This window comes from Bos grunniens, chromosome 29, assembly GCF_055505025.1.
Source record: "Bos grunniens cultivar Pamir isolate PY7600 chromosome 29, Bosgru_T2T1.0, whole genome shotgun sequence".
Lineage (NCBI taxonomy): Eukaryota > Metazoa > Chordata > Mammalia > Artiodactyla > Bovidae > Bos > Bos grunniens.
In genome coordinates this window covers 4236289-4253968 of record NC_141193.1, presented here as the reverse complement: position 1 = coordinate 4253968, position 17680 = coordinate 4236289, and the positions used below count along the sequence as shown (strand labels likewise).

Genomic DNA, 17680 nt, shown 5'->3' with positions numbered 1-17680 from the left:
CAGGGTGTCTGCCCGCCTCCCTGGCCTCCACCCGCTAGGTGGCAGGACGTCCAGTCGTGACAACCAAGAACACCTCGACGTATCAGCGGTCCCCTGGCGAGCAGCAGGGGGAAATCCAGCCCAGAGGTCTGCGGTGGGGTGGGCCACGTGGGGCCCCCAGAGATGGGGGACATGCTTGCAGGTGGCCCTGACCACTTCAGACAGCGGCTCGGGGCCCAGTCATGCGACCGTACTGTCCCCCCGTGGATCAGCCCACGTCTGACCGGTTTGCCCTCCCCGGTTATTTGCAGATAGTCAAGTAAAGTTGGCATTCCTTACTCTTCTGGCGCAAAATGCTGTTTGCTCTAGGTGAATTGTGGCCCCAAGGGGCCCTGAGCCCGGGGGAGTGACGTGAGTGTCCAGTCTGCAGTCCAGTGGCCTCTACCTGGACCTGGCAGCCTGGGAGGCCTGCTGGACACCTGCGAGGCATCCTCTGGGCTTCAGAAGCCTGTGAACTGCCCACATTCCCAGCTCCAGGAGGAAGTAGTATGTGAACCTTGGTCCCAGCCCTGCAGGGGCCGCGGCCTCTTCTCAAAACCTGGGGGTCCCCGAGGTGCCCTCCCCCTGCCCCCCACAAGTGTTCACTGAGCTAGGAGCTCAGGAGCCAGGAGCAGGCCTGGGTCACGTGGCCAGTCCGCCACTATGCACCAGGTCAGCTCACTGCAGCCCTTAGGAAACGCCTGCTGTGTACCAGACTGTAGGGAGAGGGGTGGGGGACCCATGAGTCCGTGGAACCTGTAGCTTCTGGGAGAGGGTGGGGTGGAGGGGCTTGAATTGCAGCCTCCTCGCACCAGCACTGCCAGCTGGATGTGGGGAAGAAGGCAAGGTCCCTGCCCCGGGAGCCTGCTGGGCGCTCCAAAAGGGGGTCCCATATGGCAGGGCGGAGGGATGGAGCTGCGGGGCTGGGGGGGCACCTGAAGGCCAGGGCCCAGTCTGCATCTCTGCAGTGGCTCAGCCCAGGACGTGCCAGGGCCCAGAGACGTTGACGGTCTGTCCCCGCGGACTGCAGGCCTAGAGGGGCCCAAGTGAGGCTCTGATGCCACCAGGGCCTCGGGGTATCTTGAGAGGCAGTTTCAGGGGGCAGTGGGGGCTTCCCTGTTGGCTCTGTGGGTAAAGAACCCGCCTGCAGTGTGGGAGACACAGGAGGCACAGGTTCAATCCCTGGGTCGGGAAGATCCCCTGGAGAAGGAAATGGTGACCCACTCCAGTCTTCTTGGAGAATCCCATGGACAGAGGAGCCTGACGGGCTGCAGTCCATGGGGTCACAGAGAGTCGGACATGACTGAACACACCTGTGTTCATCACACAGTGATTGTGTTAAGTTCCAGTGAGAATCGACAGAGGAAGCTGTGGGGGCAGGGGGTGGGGGGAGGTGGATGCTGGGGCAGCCGGGGCTGCAGGCTGTTTTACGGAGTCTAGGGTTTCAGGTGGAAGATGTGTTCGTGGGTTGACAGGTCGGACAGTGGAAGGAACAGGGCGTGACGGGGAGGTGGCCCTTGTGTGTGGAGCATGGGAGGCGGGGAGCCAAAGCGGGGGACCCCGTGTGGACGAGATGCATGACCCCCAGCACACAGAGGGTCTGGGCTGAGGGTCCTCCGGGGCCCATCTTTCCAGCACCGAAGCCCCAGGGAGGAGCGGGGTGGGCTCCCCTCAGTTGTGCTGCATGCCCAGAGCTCTCCAACTGCCACGGTCCCCTTGGGGTCCCCTCCTGGGATGGCAGGGAAGGCCCCGTCCCCTGGCGGTCTGGCTGCCCCTTGCCTGTCATGAAAACAAACCTGGGCCTTTGCGGGGCTTCAGAGACAAAGCTGTCCCATGTCAGTCCACCGTCCCCTTCCGGAAGCCTGGTCTCAGTTGGACCCATGGCCACTCACCTGGGGCCTCCCTGCCTCCCAGCCGGTCTCTCTGCCTCTGGCAGCCCCTCCACCCTCTGCCAGACCTCCCTGGGGCTTCTAGCTCCTTCCAGCTCCGTCCGAGGTCCTGGGGCCTGGGCCCGTCTCTGGGGCCTCGCCCCCATCTCCCCCAGCGTCACCCCCCTCTATACCCGAAGTTCCCGCCCTCAGGACTGCAGGACACGCCGGAGGACTAGACCCCTTGAGTTTTGTGTCTGGAGTCCCCTCCCCCCGCCCTCCCCCAGGCGACCTAAGACCCTCTGCCTGCATTCTCCACCCCACCCAGACGGGCGGCTCTGGGTGGTCCGGGAACCATCGCACACGGTGCTTCCCTGCTCCGGACTGTGAGCCCTGGAGGACAGCCGTCTGGCTGGTGGGGTGCGCCCCTGGCCTGCACACAGTGGGGCCGCGTGGAGCTGCAGAGGCCCTTCGGGACCCGGGTGTGGTGGGCAGGCCCCTCGTGTTGTGAGGAATCCGGGGCTGGGGGCTCCCCTGGAGCTGGCCAGCTCCTGATCCTGCTGAGGAGGCCCAGTAAGCCCCAGGACACAGCCTGTGTGCTAAGGCCAGGGTGGGGGGTGGTCCCTGGGCAGGCATGTTTGCAGAGGAGGTCACAGTCAGGCCCTGGGTGACCACGGCCGCGGGCCAGGCTCCCACCTCCCGCCTACCCCGACCCTGTCCCCCTGGAAGCAGGCAGCTGTATCTCTGGGCCCTGCAGGTGGCAGGGGTCGGCTGTCCCACCATGAACCCAGCCCCAGCTCCGGGGGGCGGTGGGGGGGGGGGGCGCCTGTGTGGGGGGTGTGTCCCGCATGCTGGGCCGCCTCCGAGTGCACAGGGCTTTGTCATCCCAGGAATGCCTTTGATCAGGAGTTGGTGCAGGGGGGACGCAAGCCGGCCCCTGGCCTCTAATCCGTTCCCACAGTCCCCCTGCCCGCCGGCCCCTGCCCTGAGCCACACCGGGGCCCAGGAGACAATAGCCTCGGCCGGTGGGCGGGCAGCTCAGCGACGGGGCTGGAGGCCCACATCCGGGGGCATTGTCACTGCCAGCCCAGGGTGCACGGGGGGACGCGGGAGCCCTCACCGAAGGGCTGCCACCAGCCGGGGCAGCTCAGCTCGTCCTTATGAGCTGCAGCTAATGGCAGCCGAGATGGCCTCTCCAGGGCGGTCCTCCAGAGCAAGACCCGTTTAGCTGGAAGGTGAGCCCACAGCCTGGAGCTCACAAGGCAGTGGTCCTCCCGGTCCCATCGAGGGAGGTCAGTAGCTCAAGTTCACCAGTCACGCCCTGAAGACCAGATATCGTGCTATGGGCCAAACACGTCACTTCTCCCTAAATCTTGAATCAGCCTCCAGGGGTTCTGACAGGCAGGGGGCATGCCGGGGATGGGTCCCGCGGAGCCCACGTTCACTCTGGGAGGGACAGTTACCCCATCTTCCAGGTCAAGGGTTGGCAGGCTTTCCACAAAGGGCCAGGCCAGGCAGTGGGCACTTGGGACTTCACAGGCTCTGTTCTCCATGCAGCTCCTTGAACCTGCTGCATGGAGCCCCGGGCACAGCCAGCCTCCGTCTGGGTGAGGGCGGGACTGAGCCGACCTCTGCGGCAGGTGTGGAAACAGGCCCAGGGAGGTGAAGTCACTGAGCTAGGACCACATGGCGGGGAAGTGACGGAGCCAGGCCAGTGGCCGGGTTTGTGTCTCTGGGGCCTGCGCTGCACCCCCCGCCCCATCAGTCAGCCTGGCTGCCTGCTGAGAAGGGCACAAGGGCTTCAAAAACGCACTTGAAGAAAATGCACGCAGTCTTCATTTGAGCGTCTTCACCCTGTGCCAGTGCTAGAGGAAGTCAACCCTGAATATTCACGGGAAGGACTGGTGCTGAGTGAGGCTGAAGCTCCAATACTTTGGCCACCTGATGAGTAGAGCCGACTCATTGGAAAAGACCCTGATGCTGGGGAAGACTGAAGGCAGGAGGAGAAGGGGACGACAGAGGATGAGATGGTTGGATGGCATCACCGACTCAATGGGCATGAGTTTGGGCAAACTCTGGGAGGTGGTGAAGAATAGGGAAGCCTGGCGTGCTGCATCCATGGGGTCACAAAGAGTCGGACGTGACTGAGCGACTGAACAACAACCACCCTACGCTTAGCGCTTCCACTCGGGGCCCTGATGTGCCCGGAGGCCCAGGGGTTGGGGTCAGGTCCACCCAAGGCGTCTAGTCAGCGGTCCCTGTGGTCAGCGCAGCATCCTGGTCAGCCGGTCAGGAGAATGGAGGCCAGGCGCGCTAGCAGCGGCATCTGATGTGGTCAGTGGTTGTCTGAAAGACACACCTCTCCCCCATGAGCACATTCAGAGGAAAAGATCCAGGAGGTGGATCTCAGCTCTGCAACTTTCAGGCTGCGTGGCTTATCCTTCTGGGCCTGGACTTTCTTACCCAGAAGATAGGGATCGTCGTGGGACTTCCCTGGGGGTCCAGTGGTTAAGAATCTTCCTTCCAATGCAGGACGCATGGGTTCGATCCCTGATCAGGGAACTAAAATCCCACATGCCTTGGAGCAACTAAACCCACGTGCTGCAACTGCTGAGCCCTCGACGCACAGCTATTAATAGAAGCCCATACAAGGCGATGAAGGTCCAGCGAAGCCAAAGTTAAAAAAAGAAAACTGGCAACAGCCCTGTCTATGAGAATGGAGGCTCCAGGAGCGCGTGCTAACGTCTGTGACACGCCCAGCAGGAAGCGAGATGGGCTCTGTCCAGTGCCCGCCTCCAGGGGTGATGCGAGGACAGATGACTCGAGGTCCATGAGGCCCTGAGCACACACCAGCTGCACGGGCGTCACTGAGTAAGGGCCCCCGTCCCGCCAGGGCCATCGCCGTCACCCCGTGCAGTGTCCAGCTGAGCAAGGAGGCCCCACTGGTCCCCAAGGGCGGTTCCCTCCCCTGGCAGTTCCTGGTCTTCATGCCTCTCTCCTGGTGTTGCCAGCCCCCAGATTTCGCTCGGTGGGAAGCACCATTCTCAGCTCCGTGGCTTTGGGGGGACTGACCCCCTCCCTGGCTCCAGGACAGGTGCTGAGGCGCTCAGAGCCAGCAGCACATCTGCCCCCTGGGAAGAGTGGCAGGTTCAAGGGTAGATGTGAAATTTAACAGCCAGCGAGACTTGGGGAGAGATTTTTCTGGAGCTTCTGGCCAAGAGAGTCCTCCACCCTGATCCTTAGGACTCCGGGGGTTGGCACAGCCCTTCCGCCGCCTCGCGAGGGGTACCTGGGGAGCTTCGGCCACTGAATGGAGCCTGAGAGCAAGCTTGGTCGGGCAGGAGAGCAGGAGAGGGGACCAGGCCTCCAGGAAAGCTGCTGGATCGAGCCAGCCCCCTTGTTCCAGGAGCCCAGGACTGCTCCTTACTGTTGGAGTTCGTCTGATGTGGCCTTCCCGGCATTTTCAGAGCTTAACGGCCCCACGGTCTGCATGTTTTCGACCTATTTCCAAAGAAGGTCCATTCCCAGGTGCCAGAGGCTGGAATGTTCTCGTGTCTTTTAGGGGACACGGCTCAATCCAACAGGTGTGTTTGAGCTCTCAGAGCTAGAGAGCACATTCGTGGAGCACCCCGTGATCTCAGGGGTGCACGTCCACCGGGAAAAATGGAAGTTCAGTAAATCCTGGCTGAAAGGGTGGCGACACCTGCCACGGAGTCTTCAGTTTCGTGGCTGTTCACCTGAGCGAGGGGTTCCCCGCTCCGTCCCACTCTTCAGTCAGCAGAGACAGGACCACATTCAGGTTTCACTACGACCTCGGCGACCCACAGCCCAGCCGATGTGATCACGGGGCACCCAGGAGCTGGGGCTGAAGCGCTGGCTCCACGGGGCCCCCAGGGACAGACCAGCCAGGGCCTGCATGTCAGGTGAGGAGTGTAGTCACCATCAGGGCTGTGGGCAAGAAGCGACTGTCCTTGGAACCGTGACGTCCGTACTGAGCCCCATAGTACTGATGGCGCGGACAGGACCCTGCTGCCCTCGGGTCCTGGCCCGGCATCTGCATGACGCTCATGTCCTGGGGGAACTGAACAGAGCACTCACTTTTCTCTGCCTGATCAGACTCACTTGGGGACTCGTCTCCTGGGCTGCAGACCAGTTCCTCACTTCACTCCCTAAGGACTGAAATATCTGTGGGGTTGGGACCACCTTGCCTGTTAACTTGCAGCTTTTGATCTCTCCAGACTACACAGTGTTCTCAGGCAGGGTAGAACAGACATTCTCCGGCACGCTGAACACAAACGAAAGTGCCCAGTGAGTCGTGCCAAGGTCACCTCCTCCAGGAAGCCTTCCTGCCCTCCTTCCCACTCCCTTATTCCCCAGGCAGAGCTGAACACACCCCCCACGCACATTTCCAGACTCCCCACCCATACTTCAGTGAGCCCTGCTCACAGGGTTGGGGGCAGGTGCTGGTCCGTTCTGCTCCCGCCTCTACTACCGCAGCCAGCACGGGTCCCGACCCATAAATCCGTCCGCCTCCACTCCAATCAGCTAGATGCAAGACTGGTCACACAGACAGGCTGTGAGTTATCAGAAAAATGAGGCTCTGTCCTGGCTAAGGATAATTCATGCAAACCGCTCGACCCCCGCTGTGCTTAGTGAGGCCTGAGGTCGGCCACTTACTGCAGCCGTCGGGTTCATCACTCAGCTCAACTGGGTGCCCCATGCCTCCATCTGCAGCGGGGGTGGGGGGTCGGACAGGGGTGGGGAACAATGGCCCCACCTCGCAGGCTTTGTGGACGCTTCAGGGACCTGAGGAAGGTCAAGGCGGCCCCGGACAGCCACTTGGCAAGTTAAGACTTCTTATCCGTCCCCCAGATCACTCCATTCTCTCCTCACCGCTGGTGGAGAAATACAACAGGCTGAAGGTGAAATAACTCAGTGTGGTGGCTGCCATCCAGCCCCGGGTAGGTGTAAAGCCCTTCAACCATCACGGTGCCTGAGAGCGTAGTCCTGAAGGGTAAGTTTGGCTGGAAGGTGGATTAGTCCGCTTATTCCCAATTATAATATTCAAGAAAAACAAAATGGAGTTACTTCAACTTTTAAGTGGAATGGCGTTCTTCTCTCCCAAGTCAAGTCTGTCCAGGCAGCCAGACGGGGTGGCTCTTATGGGCTGAATGATGTCCCTACCAAAATTCATAGTGAAGAATGGATCCCCAGGACCTCAGAATGTAAAGCCGTCATCAAGGCAGACCCCGATCCAACAGGACTGCGGTCCTTAAGAACACAGGATGCCCATGTGAGCACATGGGGAGGAGATGGCCATCTATCACGCCCAGGAGAGAGGCCTCAGGACGGACCAGCCCTGCCCACACCTGGGTCTCGGATTCCAGCCTCGACTGGGAGACAGCAAACACCTGCTGTTTAAGGCCCTCGGTGTGGGGAATCTGCTGTGGCAGTCCGGGCTGACTGATAACGTGGCAAGAATATGCTGGGGGGTTTCCGATGGGGGAAGAGTGAGCAGGCCTTGGGAAACCTGAGCCCCCCAGAGAGGGGGTGAATCCTTGGTGAAATCCAAGGGTTAGGTGGACAGGAAGAGATGGGACAGGATGTGGGAGGTGAGCAAGGCATGGAAACCCCTGCAAGAAAGACAGGAGCAGGGCGCCATTTCCTTCTCCAGGGGAGCCTTCCCGACCCAGGGATCAAACCCATGTCTCTTGCGTCTCCTGTATTGCCAGGCAGGTTCTTTATACCATTAGCGCCACCTGGGAAGCCCAGAACCAGGGCATGCACCAGGCTCCTGTAACTCGAAGTCGGCCAGTGGGCGCCTCAGGGGCTGGTTGGCACAGCTGCTAGGGGACGACATCAGGGGGTTCCCCTGGCTTGGCCCTGCCAGGCGCAGGGGTGGCTCCATCAGTAGCTGCCTGTCAAAATTCCGGTATCACAGCCCCAAGGGACAACTTCCAAAAGAGATCCCGTCTCCTCCTTCCCCCGAAGCCCTGCAGCATCCTCCACCATTCCATCAGCCAGAAGAGCAAGCTCTCCAGACCCCGTGGCTGGAGGCAGCATCGTGGGGTCAGGGTGTGAGCAACGGAGCGGGGACTCTGTACTACAATCCAGGACATCTCTCCGGTAAGCAAGGTTTCCCGGCCATAGGGTCTCACCCTCCAAGAAGGAGCTGGGTGGGCACAGGGCAAGCCCAGGGTCCAGAGGCCCTGAAGACCACCAACAAGGCAGCTGAGCCCCACGGGATGGGGGAGAGGAAGGGGCTGCTGGGGGGCTGGCTGACACCGGGCACAGGAGAGGCCGAGACGGGGCAAGAGGGAAGGGGGGAAGGGGGGCAGGGGGACGCACGAGGAGCTGGGAACAGGGGCAGGGGGCAGCAGGACCGCCCTCCCACAGAAGCCGCCTCCACGTGTGTTAGTTGAAGCCGGACACAAACGCAAGAGGGGGCCGCCGGTGCGACCCTGGTTTCTGAACCCCAAATACCATGGAGGAAGGAACGAATTCACCAGAAGTCGCATCAGAAAGGTCCCAGACAGCCTTTGGCTTTAAAATATGCTGTTTATTTTTTTTCTCCAATTATAAAAATAATACATTATCCAAACAGCTAGCTTAGGAAACACAAAATTCCGCCCAGGAAAACGATGACGAGAGCCCTCCACCCCGCTGGACGGAGATGAGCTGGTGGTCTCTGTGACGACGGCGCAGCCGAGGCCCGGCCCGCCCAGAGCTGAGAAGGGGCTTCAGGCCAGAAACACACAGCGAGATGCACGGGACGGAGCCACAGCGCGTCCATCAGCCTCAAGACACCGACCTGCCCTCCTCGGCACCCAGGACCCCAACATTCAGGCCCCGCAGGGACCCTCAGCAGCTGCCAGGGGAGCAGAGCACACCCAGATGCTCTGGGAGGATTTTAAAAGCTGGACTAGACTCACAGTGACCCCAAGGTGCCTGCATGCAGAGCGACGGCCTTCAGATCTCCCCTGGGACCATTTTTAACGACGAGTACCGCCCCGCACCCGGGGACGCGGAAGAGCACGTTCCGGCTCCTCGGGCACAGGGCCGGCCTCTCCTCCTCTCAGACAGATGCCCACGTCCACGGCACAGGAGGCGATGAGCACAGCGCTGTTCATGGGCGGGGACCCCGGGCCTGTGGGTGCGAGCGTGCGTCCCAGGGCACCAGGAGACAGGGCGAGCGCCAGGGCCGGAGTCCCAGCTCTGCCGCCCGCAGCCCTTGGACCGGGCGGTCTCTCAGGCCTCGGGTTCCTCTATAAACCACGAGTAACGCCTGCCTCGTGGGCTCCCGAAGGGAATAAATAAGACACCAGGGGCAGGTCACAAAGCGCTGGCGCATCTCTAGGGCCAGTATACGCCACAGTACCCGTCACTCCTGCCGTGCCAACCCTGTCCCCTCATCTCTGAAAAAACAGCCCTCTGAGCACTGAGCAAAGCCCGAGGAGTAACGGGTGTTGCTTCCGTCCGGAGCCAGGTCTGGATCCACCCAGGCCTGCCAGGGGGCAGGCACCCACGTGCCCGCGGCCGGACCCCGGAGCAGAGACGGGCAGCCCTCGAGGGCTCTGCCAGGGCTGCACCCAGAGTGTGGGGCAGACAGGACCCGACCCAGGACGGGCTTGTGCGGAGCGGCCCCCGGCGGGGGAGGACGCAGGCCACACGGGGGGACCTCGGGGAAGGGGGCCCTTTCACCGGCCAAACTGGACCCGACCCTGCAAAACGATGGATCCTCCCCACTGTCTTGCTTTTAATCACGTTTTTCAACACTTAACACGTGAACCTCTGCTCCTTGATGTCCCGTCTTTGTTCATCTGTCCTCAGAATGAAAGTCCAGAACCTTCTGTGCTGATTTTAAAGTCGGGCTGAACGTTCAGTAATGAACAAAGCTGGAAACACAAGAGGAAAAAGGTGGCTTTTTAAATGAGCGCAGACCCCTCTCTAGGCCACCACCCTCCATGAGGTCCTCGCATCTGCTCCCCGGAGGGCCCCGGTTTCCTCACATCGAGGTACACAAGGACTTGCTTTATGGACCAAAGACACGGCTCTGGTGGCCCTAAAACCGTTAGCAAAGGCAGCCCCCAGGGCACCCAGCTACGCCTAAGACAGGCATCCTGATCAAAGAGAAACATGCGGGACACAAACCTGCTTAAACTTCCCTCTAATTCTGTCTAAGTCTTCGTGAAGTTTATCGTAAGTAGGGTCATCATAAGGGAACTTCTGAATCATCCCAATCAATGCCTCTAAGACCTTCATCTTTTTGCTGTAAAACACAGAAAGAAAGACCTTCAGTCCCCAGCACGGCAGGCTCGGCCCATGCAGCAAGGTGCCGGGCGCGCTCCTTAAAGCAGTGGTGCTGAGCACTCCGGGGTTCAGGAGCTGGCGGCTAACGTAGTCATCACTGAACAACCTTCCCCCACCTGGCGATGGGCACCCACCCACCCCTGCGCCCGACATCAAGCGAGAACCGACCTCGCCAGGCCGGCTGCGGCCTGGACCAGCGGCCGAGGAGACTCGACAAGCACCCAGACCACCAGTCCCAGGCCTGAGCCGGGAGCAGACACAACCAGAAGGAAAGAGCGCTGGGCATGGCCACGCCTGCTCCCATCTGGGGGGTTTCTCGGATCCAGAACCTTCACACTCAGGGCCTCAGGGAGTTTAACAGCAGGTAAACACCAAGCCTGCTCCGTCCACAGTGTCTGCTGCCTGAGTTCAGCCACTTCCCCAGGAAGACAAGGGGCTCAGGCTGGAGCAGGACTGCCCCCAGGCACTCAGGGACTTCACGGTTCTGGGACTCGGCATCCTCATCTGTAAAATGGGGCCCTGATGGCCACCTCCCAGGCTCAGGAGGATCAGTAATCCAGAGAAAGCCCAGGACATGCCACAGAACAGCGCTGAGTAACCGTCAGTCTCCACCAGACCCTGGAGGCCAGGGCTCCCATTGGGGAGGGCAGGCGCCCTTCTGGGTCATGGACAAGTGACCCTGCCCATCTCCGATCACCGGGCGTCAGGAGCATACTAGGTATCTGTTCCCAGGGAATTTCGAAGGACTTGTCCCTAGGATGAAGCTACAGCCATTCAAAGCGACCAGGACCCGCTCACGTTTGCTGTTCTTAAACCAGTTTACAAGAATTACAACAGCTGCCTCTCGGGGAAAACACAAAACCGCGAAGCGTCACAGAGAGTGAAGGAAAGCAACCAGGCGCTGGGTTTCCAGCAGATGGAAGGCAGATGCCACACGGGGAACGGCTGTGCGTGCCGGACGCGGGGACCACCGCCCACTCTCAAGGCCGCAAGCAGCCCCGCCCAACGGCCGGTCACCCCAGCTGCTCCAGACACACTCAGCCCGGCGCACGGTCAAGGCCGGTGCACGCCGGGGGGTGTGGCCCGCTCACGGCTCCAGTAAGGAAAACGGGGCTCCACCATCCTGCGGGAGGGCAGGGCAGCTCGGGGAGGGTCAGAAAGCCATGGTCACCCGCTGGACACCCCATCCTGCAGGCTGAGACGGGTTCCCACACGCCTTCTCCGGGTGAGAAGCCCCCGGCGTCATTGAGTGAGGCCGCTTCTCCTCTAACATCCTCACTTGGAACATAAGGCAGCGGGAGGTCCTCTGTGTGCCTTCTACCATTTTTCTTTTAAACTGTAGAGACTTAGAAAATCCAAAAATCACTCCTCTAAGATGAAGGGGTTTAGGCTGCAGTTCAGAGACCACCAGGCTCTGCTGCTGGGGTGGGGGCAGCGGGGCTCCCACCAGCCCTGACACAACCCACGTGACCCTCCCCCTGATGGAGCCTGGGGGCACGGCTTTAGGACGGCGGGGGTGGGGGGTGGGGCGAACCCTGCCCTGGGGCGTGAGTTGGCAGCCCCCAGGTACAGGAACCTTCACACCCTCCGTGCGCTGCAGACACCAGCAGAGGGACAAGGGGAGGCTGCTGGAGAATGACCGGGCGCGCCACCCCCAGCTTCGCGGGCCGGGAGTGCAGAGGCACCTTCAGCCCTGACCGCCACCCAGTGCTGCCACGTGCTGCTACCCACCGTCCCAACCAGATCACCAGCTACACCGCCGCCCCGCTGGGCCTTTAGAGGAAAACCTCCTCGAGGTGTCCCTGCATGGTGGATGAGTCTGTTCAGCTCCCACTTGATCAGTGATGGGACAGGTCAGAGAGCAGCGACCCCAGAATCACCCAGACCCTGTCTCGAGCATCCCTGCTCTGACACATGAATACGGCAGTGGCACAAACTCTAGAAATTCAAAACATTCCAAATAAGACGACAAGTCACGTGGACGGGGGAATGCCGCTTCTGCCTCTGTCACTCACACTCCTGGAGCCCCTCCCTGGCCAGGCAAGGCCACCAGGCATCCAAATGACGCAGAGCAGCCGCCGAAGCCCTGTGTCGGCTCCCCTGAGCGGCAGCACAGCCTTTCACAGACGGCTGAAGAGTGAAGACCACGGGTGGGGACAGGGTCCCGGGGCTTCGGGAAGCGGCACCCGTAAGAGCAGGTTCAGAAGGCTGCAAACGCTACAGAGGACGGCTGACGGCGCCTTAGCGCTTCCCGACCCGGCAAAACACACGGACCCGGCACCTCGTTAGACCTTCCGGCTACGTCACAAGTCCCAGTGCCGGTGGAGCCACCACTTCTGAGCCTGGGTCACACCCAGACTACCGTGCTCTGTTTATCAGAAGCTCAGGGGAAACGAGAAGATAAAATTGTTTTCAACCTGCCTTGACTGGCAGGGAGTGCTTGAAGGCCTCCAAGGGAAAAGGCAGGGGGGATCAGAGGACTCTTGAGAAAACAGTAGGTGTTCATCCAACACCCACAACAGGCCCAGCACCTTCTAGGTACTATTTCCTGTAAACCTTGTAACAATTTCATGAGGTTACTTCAACCCGATTATTTTCTCCGTTTTACAGATGAGAAGACTGAGACTCTAAGCACCCGCGATCAGGGTGCACCACAGAACCGCAACTCTGGTCCAGACACCAAAGAAGAAAGGAGGTTCGGCCTTACCTGTCTCTCTCAGTGGCGCAACTGTGCAGGAGACCTCTCCAAGCAAACGCGAAGCCTTGGTAGCACCCGATCTGTGAATTGATGAGACATTTAAGAGTACAATGAATAACCGAGCGCTGTATTTGATCTAATTACCAAGCTCTCAAAACTAAAGTGGGGGAGGGCGGGAGGGGGTGCTCCTTCTCGTGCTGTCCTGGAGCAGGAAATGGAAGTCCGAGGTCGAGTTATCAGCGGGACAGCCGGCCTCCAAGGCAGCCCACTGGGCCCCACCTCCCCACTGCACTGGTACTCACGCCTGCGTGGTCTCCCGACTGTGTCGGGTGGCCGTGATGAGCAGGACACAAAAGAGGTGGCACGTGGCCTCCCGATTAATGGGCAATGTCACCTCTGCCCTGCCCACCTGGGCCACCCACACAGGGTCAGGAGGACACTCAGGCGGCCCTAAGGAGAAGTCCACGTGCTGAAGACCCCAAGGGGGCGAGCCATCTGACAAGTACCTCCTCTGGCCCCAGGCAAGCCTTCGAGTGGCTGACTCAACTCCAGCACCAAGGGGCCCTGAGCCAGAACCACCCAGCTCAGCTGCTCCTGAACCACGGACCACCAGGACCTCTGTGACATAAGTAACACTGGTTGTCTTAAGGCCATGGGCGTGGAATGATTTCACTTTGAAGCCACAGACGCCTAATACAGTTCCAGTGGCCTCAGACTTCACTGTTCATGGCTGGTCACCTGTAAGTGAGGGCCCATCCAGGACAAAAGGCAGGAGAAAAGGAAAATCGGGCATTTTATGGAATTCCTAGGTAAATATCAACAGCATGCTTTCACAGGACACAGGGGTGCTCACTCTGCAGGAGGACTCGGCACCATGACACTCAACATCCACCGAGGTGACGAGGGACCTGTTTTTTCCTCCAGCCCACCTGACTACGTCATCGCCACACAGCCACATGCTCTGCAGGCTCTGTCCTAGGAATATGCCTCCATCAGCGTTCTATCTAGCCTACTGCCGCTTTAAGAGACCTGAAATTGTGGCTTCATCATACTGACCGTCAAGGTAAACTGTCAACAGTAAAAGAACAGGACTCCTTTCTAAGTGACGGTGGGGCAGGGGGGAGGTCCCCACTCACTTCAGATCCAATTTTAGCTCCATGGAGGGTGCCGTGCTGTCTCCCTTCGATCATACCCAAACTGCTTCCTTCTTCATAGCCTTCCCGGTACCCTTCCCCGTGAAACCTGCGACGGAGAAGCAGCAAGTCTGAGTAAATAAACAGGAGAAAGAGGATTCTCCCTGGAAAAACTCGTCTCCTCCACGTGACCCAGACCTAGTATCACCGAAAAACAACAGAACCTGAACCTAAAACAGGCCCATGTCAGCTCCACCCCTCCCCGAGCCTGTGCTGTGGCAAGGCGCTGTACTCCTTGAAGCCAAATTCAGCTCTTTTACAATGAGGAAGCTAGGATAAATCAGGGATTCCCAAACCGGGGAGAACACTGGAAACACACAGGAAAATCCCAAAGATACAAATTCAGGAGCCTCGCCCCTCATCTCAGTAAAGCTCAGGAATCTGCTTTTTGAAATCTCCCCAGTGACTTAGTCCGCAGCCCCAGCTCTGTAAGTCTGTAAGTTGGACTGTTTGGGCAAGTGCTTCAAAACAAACAAACGAAACTCTGCCATCTGCACCAGGCTTTCCATCACACATCAGGAGCCAGGCAGGGAGAAGGGCCATCAGGTCACCGCAGTGTACCATGACTGCCGGGCCACAGGGGCCGGCAGTGGAACTGTACCAGCACAACCCACGGGCCACCAAAGTTAAAAGGGCTGGCTGGAGCCCCTGGGGAGGCCAAGTGTGCCATTCCCACTTATACTGGCTCCCGCCCCCGCCCCGGGAGTGACCCTGCCTCCTATCCCAAAGACGGGATCTAGTTCACAAGTAGGGATAAAATAGATAACGGGGGTACAAGGCTTAGTTCAGCGTGCGGCTCACAGCAAGTTCCAAATGAACTGTCAGCGACTGATCGCTTCCTGCTCCCTCTTTCTCAGGGACGTCTATCGATGTCTCAAGCGGGCTGGGCACTGGAAGACAGCCATCAAAGCGGCCAAGAGCTCCCCCCCACCCCACCCTCCAACCCCGCCTTGTCACAGCCCCTAGGCGCTGCCCAGGCGCTCAGGAGGGAAAAGGATGATGCCTGACACCTTGATGAGCCTGTCCGTGAATGCGGCCGTCTGTCCTACTACTGAGGAACAAGAAAAGAGGTGGGCAGCGCCCAGATGGCAGAGGTCCGCCCCACCCGAGGACGGGGCGTCCCTGGAGGGAGGCAGTCACCAGGCCGAGCAGATGCATGGGGGCAGCCCCGGAGGAGGGAGGCGGGTCTCGAGGAGCAGCTGGGCGCCTGGCGCTCGCCCGAGAAGTGGAAGTAACAGCATCCTGGGCCCTCCCGCGCCGGCCACCCCCGGGGCCCCAGGGCGCTCCCCCAGGGCCGCAGCCCAAAGCTGAGAGCCGGCACGCCAGGGCTGGGGGCCCCGACCCACCCACCTCTCATCTGCCATCACGACAGCGTCGAACATGTCCTGATCCCCGGCCATGGCGGCCGCCGACCAGCCCCCGTCCGTCGGGCTCCGCCGCCCCGCGATGGAGCCGCGGACACGCGAGGCCACAACTCGCGGAAACCCCGGCCACTCGCGATGCCAAGTTCACTTCCGGGGGCGACCGCGCGGGGCAGGCCGGGTAACGACGGCACGCCGGAGGGCTCAGCACGCGCCCGGGCGGGCCCAGGGCGCGTGCGCGGCGGCGGCGGCGGCGCTGGGCGGGGCTAGGCCGGGACGCGGCTCTGCCGCGAGGCCCCTTGCCCCGCCCCCCGGCAGGGCCGCGAGCCGGTTGGTCGGTCCCCACCTGGAGCATCCACCTGGCCAAGCGGGGCTGACCCATGATCTCACTTTCCCCAAATCAGGCAGAGGCCACCGAACTGCCAACAGCGGCTCAGAAAGGACCACGGAAAGAAACTTGGAAAATTTATCAAAGAACCAAACGCCTCCCCCGGAGCTCTGGCCAACAGGCTCTGGGCCCGTGGGATTTGAGGGAAAGAAGTTCCAGGAAAGGCAATTCGCGGAGTGGAGACAGTACCCAGAGAAGAGTGGCCCGGTCCCCCGCCGACCCCGATCCACAGCCAAGGGCCACCCGCCAGGACCAAGTCAGACTTGAGACCCCCCGCCTAAAAGGCCACTGAATCCGCGATAACAGTATTCCAGGGCATTTGGGCTTTTGTTCGAGAAACAACGCAGGGCTGACCCGACCCCCCGGGAATCTGAAACAGCAGTAGGTGACAGGAACAGCCTAGGTCCTCTTAACACTCAATGAATAACTGACCATAGACTGCCAGGTTCCTCTGTCCATGGAATTCTCCAGGCAAGCATGTTGGAGTGGGTTGGTATTCCCTTCTCCAGGGGAATCTTCCCAATCCAGGGACTGAACCCAGGTCTCCTGCATTGCAGGCAGATTCTTGACCATCTGAGCCATGAGGGAAGCCCCCGTAAAAGTAGTGAGTGGAAGTTGCTCCTTCATGTCTGACTCTTTGCAACCCCATGGACTATACCAACCATGGAGTTCTTCAGGCCAGAATACTGGAGAAGATCTTCCCAACTCAGGGATCGAACCCCGATCTCCCACTTTGCAGGTGGACTCTTTACCAGCTGAGCCACAAGTAAAAGTAGACCTATTCAAAATGCAGGCAGAGAGTCAAGAATCAGCACAAAAGGATTTGTAATTAACACCCCCCCAGAGCCCTCTGTTCAGCTGAAGGCATCCCCCCTTAAAAAAAAAAAAAATAATAGCTTCTGCTATTAGTCCTCCCGTTTGTCATTTCCACGGCAGGTACTTCCTGGACACGATTTTTAAAGGTATGTCAAACTATCAGCCACAGTGGAACATAGATATGAATTACCAAAAGCTTTCCCGTTAAAATCAGGAGTAAAGCAAGAATGCTTTGAACACATCCAGTAAACCTAATCAGTGCAATAAAATCGAGCAAGAAGTCTTAACTATCTTTGGGAAAAAAAGACAACAAAGTGCCATTATATGTAGGTGTGGTGGTCCATCTAGAAATTCCAAAATAAGCATTTAGACCCTCTCAGAATTCATAATACAGTTCAGTAAGTAGCTATGCAGTTGAATTGCCAAAAAAAAAAAAAATCACTTGCTTTTTGTTATTCTAACAATAATTAATACTGGTCTGAGCAGGGATACTCAGAGAAATCCACTTTACCATGGTCACAATAAGATCTGAGCAGAACCTATACAAGAATAACTACCCCACCACCCAAGATAGGAAGAAATGCAACCCCACATAATCCACATAATCTGGGGGAAATGTGTTAAACTCTAAATTCTATCTGGGAACTCCCCTGGTGATCCAGTGGTTAAGAATCCACCTTCCAATGCAGAGGATGCTGGTTCAATCGGTGGTCAGGAACGTAAAATCCCATATGCATATGGAGCAACTAAACCCTTGAGCCACGACAAAGACCCACGGCAGCCAAAGCAATAAAAAAGTAAAATAATAAATCAATAAATTTCATCTGGATGAATAAGTTGATAAGAATAACTAAGATGCTTTTGAAAGAGAGAATGATATGGAAGACTTGCTATACCAGATGTGTAAAAAGAAAGTCTCCATAAAAGTATGGCTTCCCGTGTGGCTCGGTGGTAAAGAACGCATCTGGCAATGCAGGAGACATGGGTTCTGTCCCTGAGTCAGGAAGATCCCCTGGAGAAGGAAATGG

At 59.0% G+C, this 17680-nt stretch overlaps 1 protein-coding gene across 4 annotated transcripts in view; it reads right to left on the bottom strand.

Moving 5' to 3' along the window:
- LTO1 (LTO1 maturation factor of ABCE1) overlaps nt 1–15609 on the bottom strand; it is a 67378-nt gene extending 51769 nt beyond the window's left edge. For 2 of the 4 annotated variants that reach the window (XM_086383691.1, XM_086383692.1), the window contains exons 1-3: nt 15438–15609; nt 14031–14136; nt 12904–12974 (exon numbers count right to left, since the gene is read on the bottom strand). In XM_086383691.1, the coding sequence (XP_086239817.1) occupies nt 12904–12974; nt 14031–14136; nt 15438–15487 (227 nt within the window). In that variant the 5' untranslated portion in view covers nt 15488–15609. Of the gene's footprint in view, nt 1–8424; nt 9782–10037; nt 10156–12903; nt 12975–14030; nt 14137–15437 lie in introns of those variants that run through there. The other 2 variants (XM_086383689.1, XM_086383693.1) reach the window with 2 other exon arrangements.
- Nucleotides 15610–17680: the final 2071 nt, after the last annotated feature.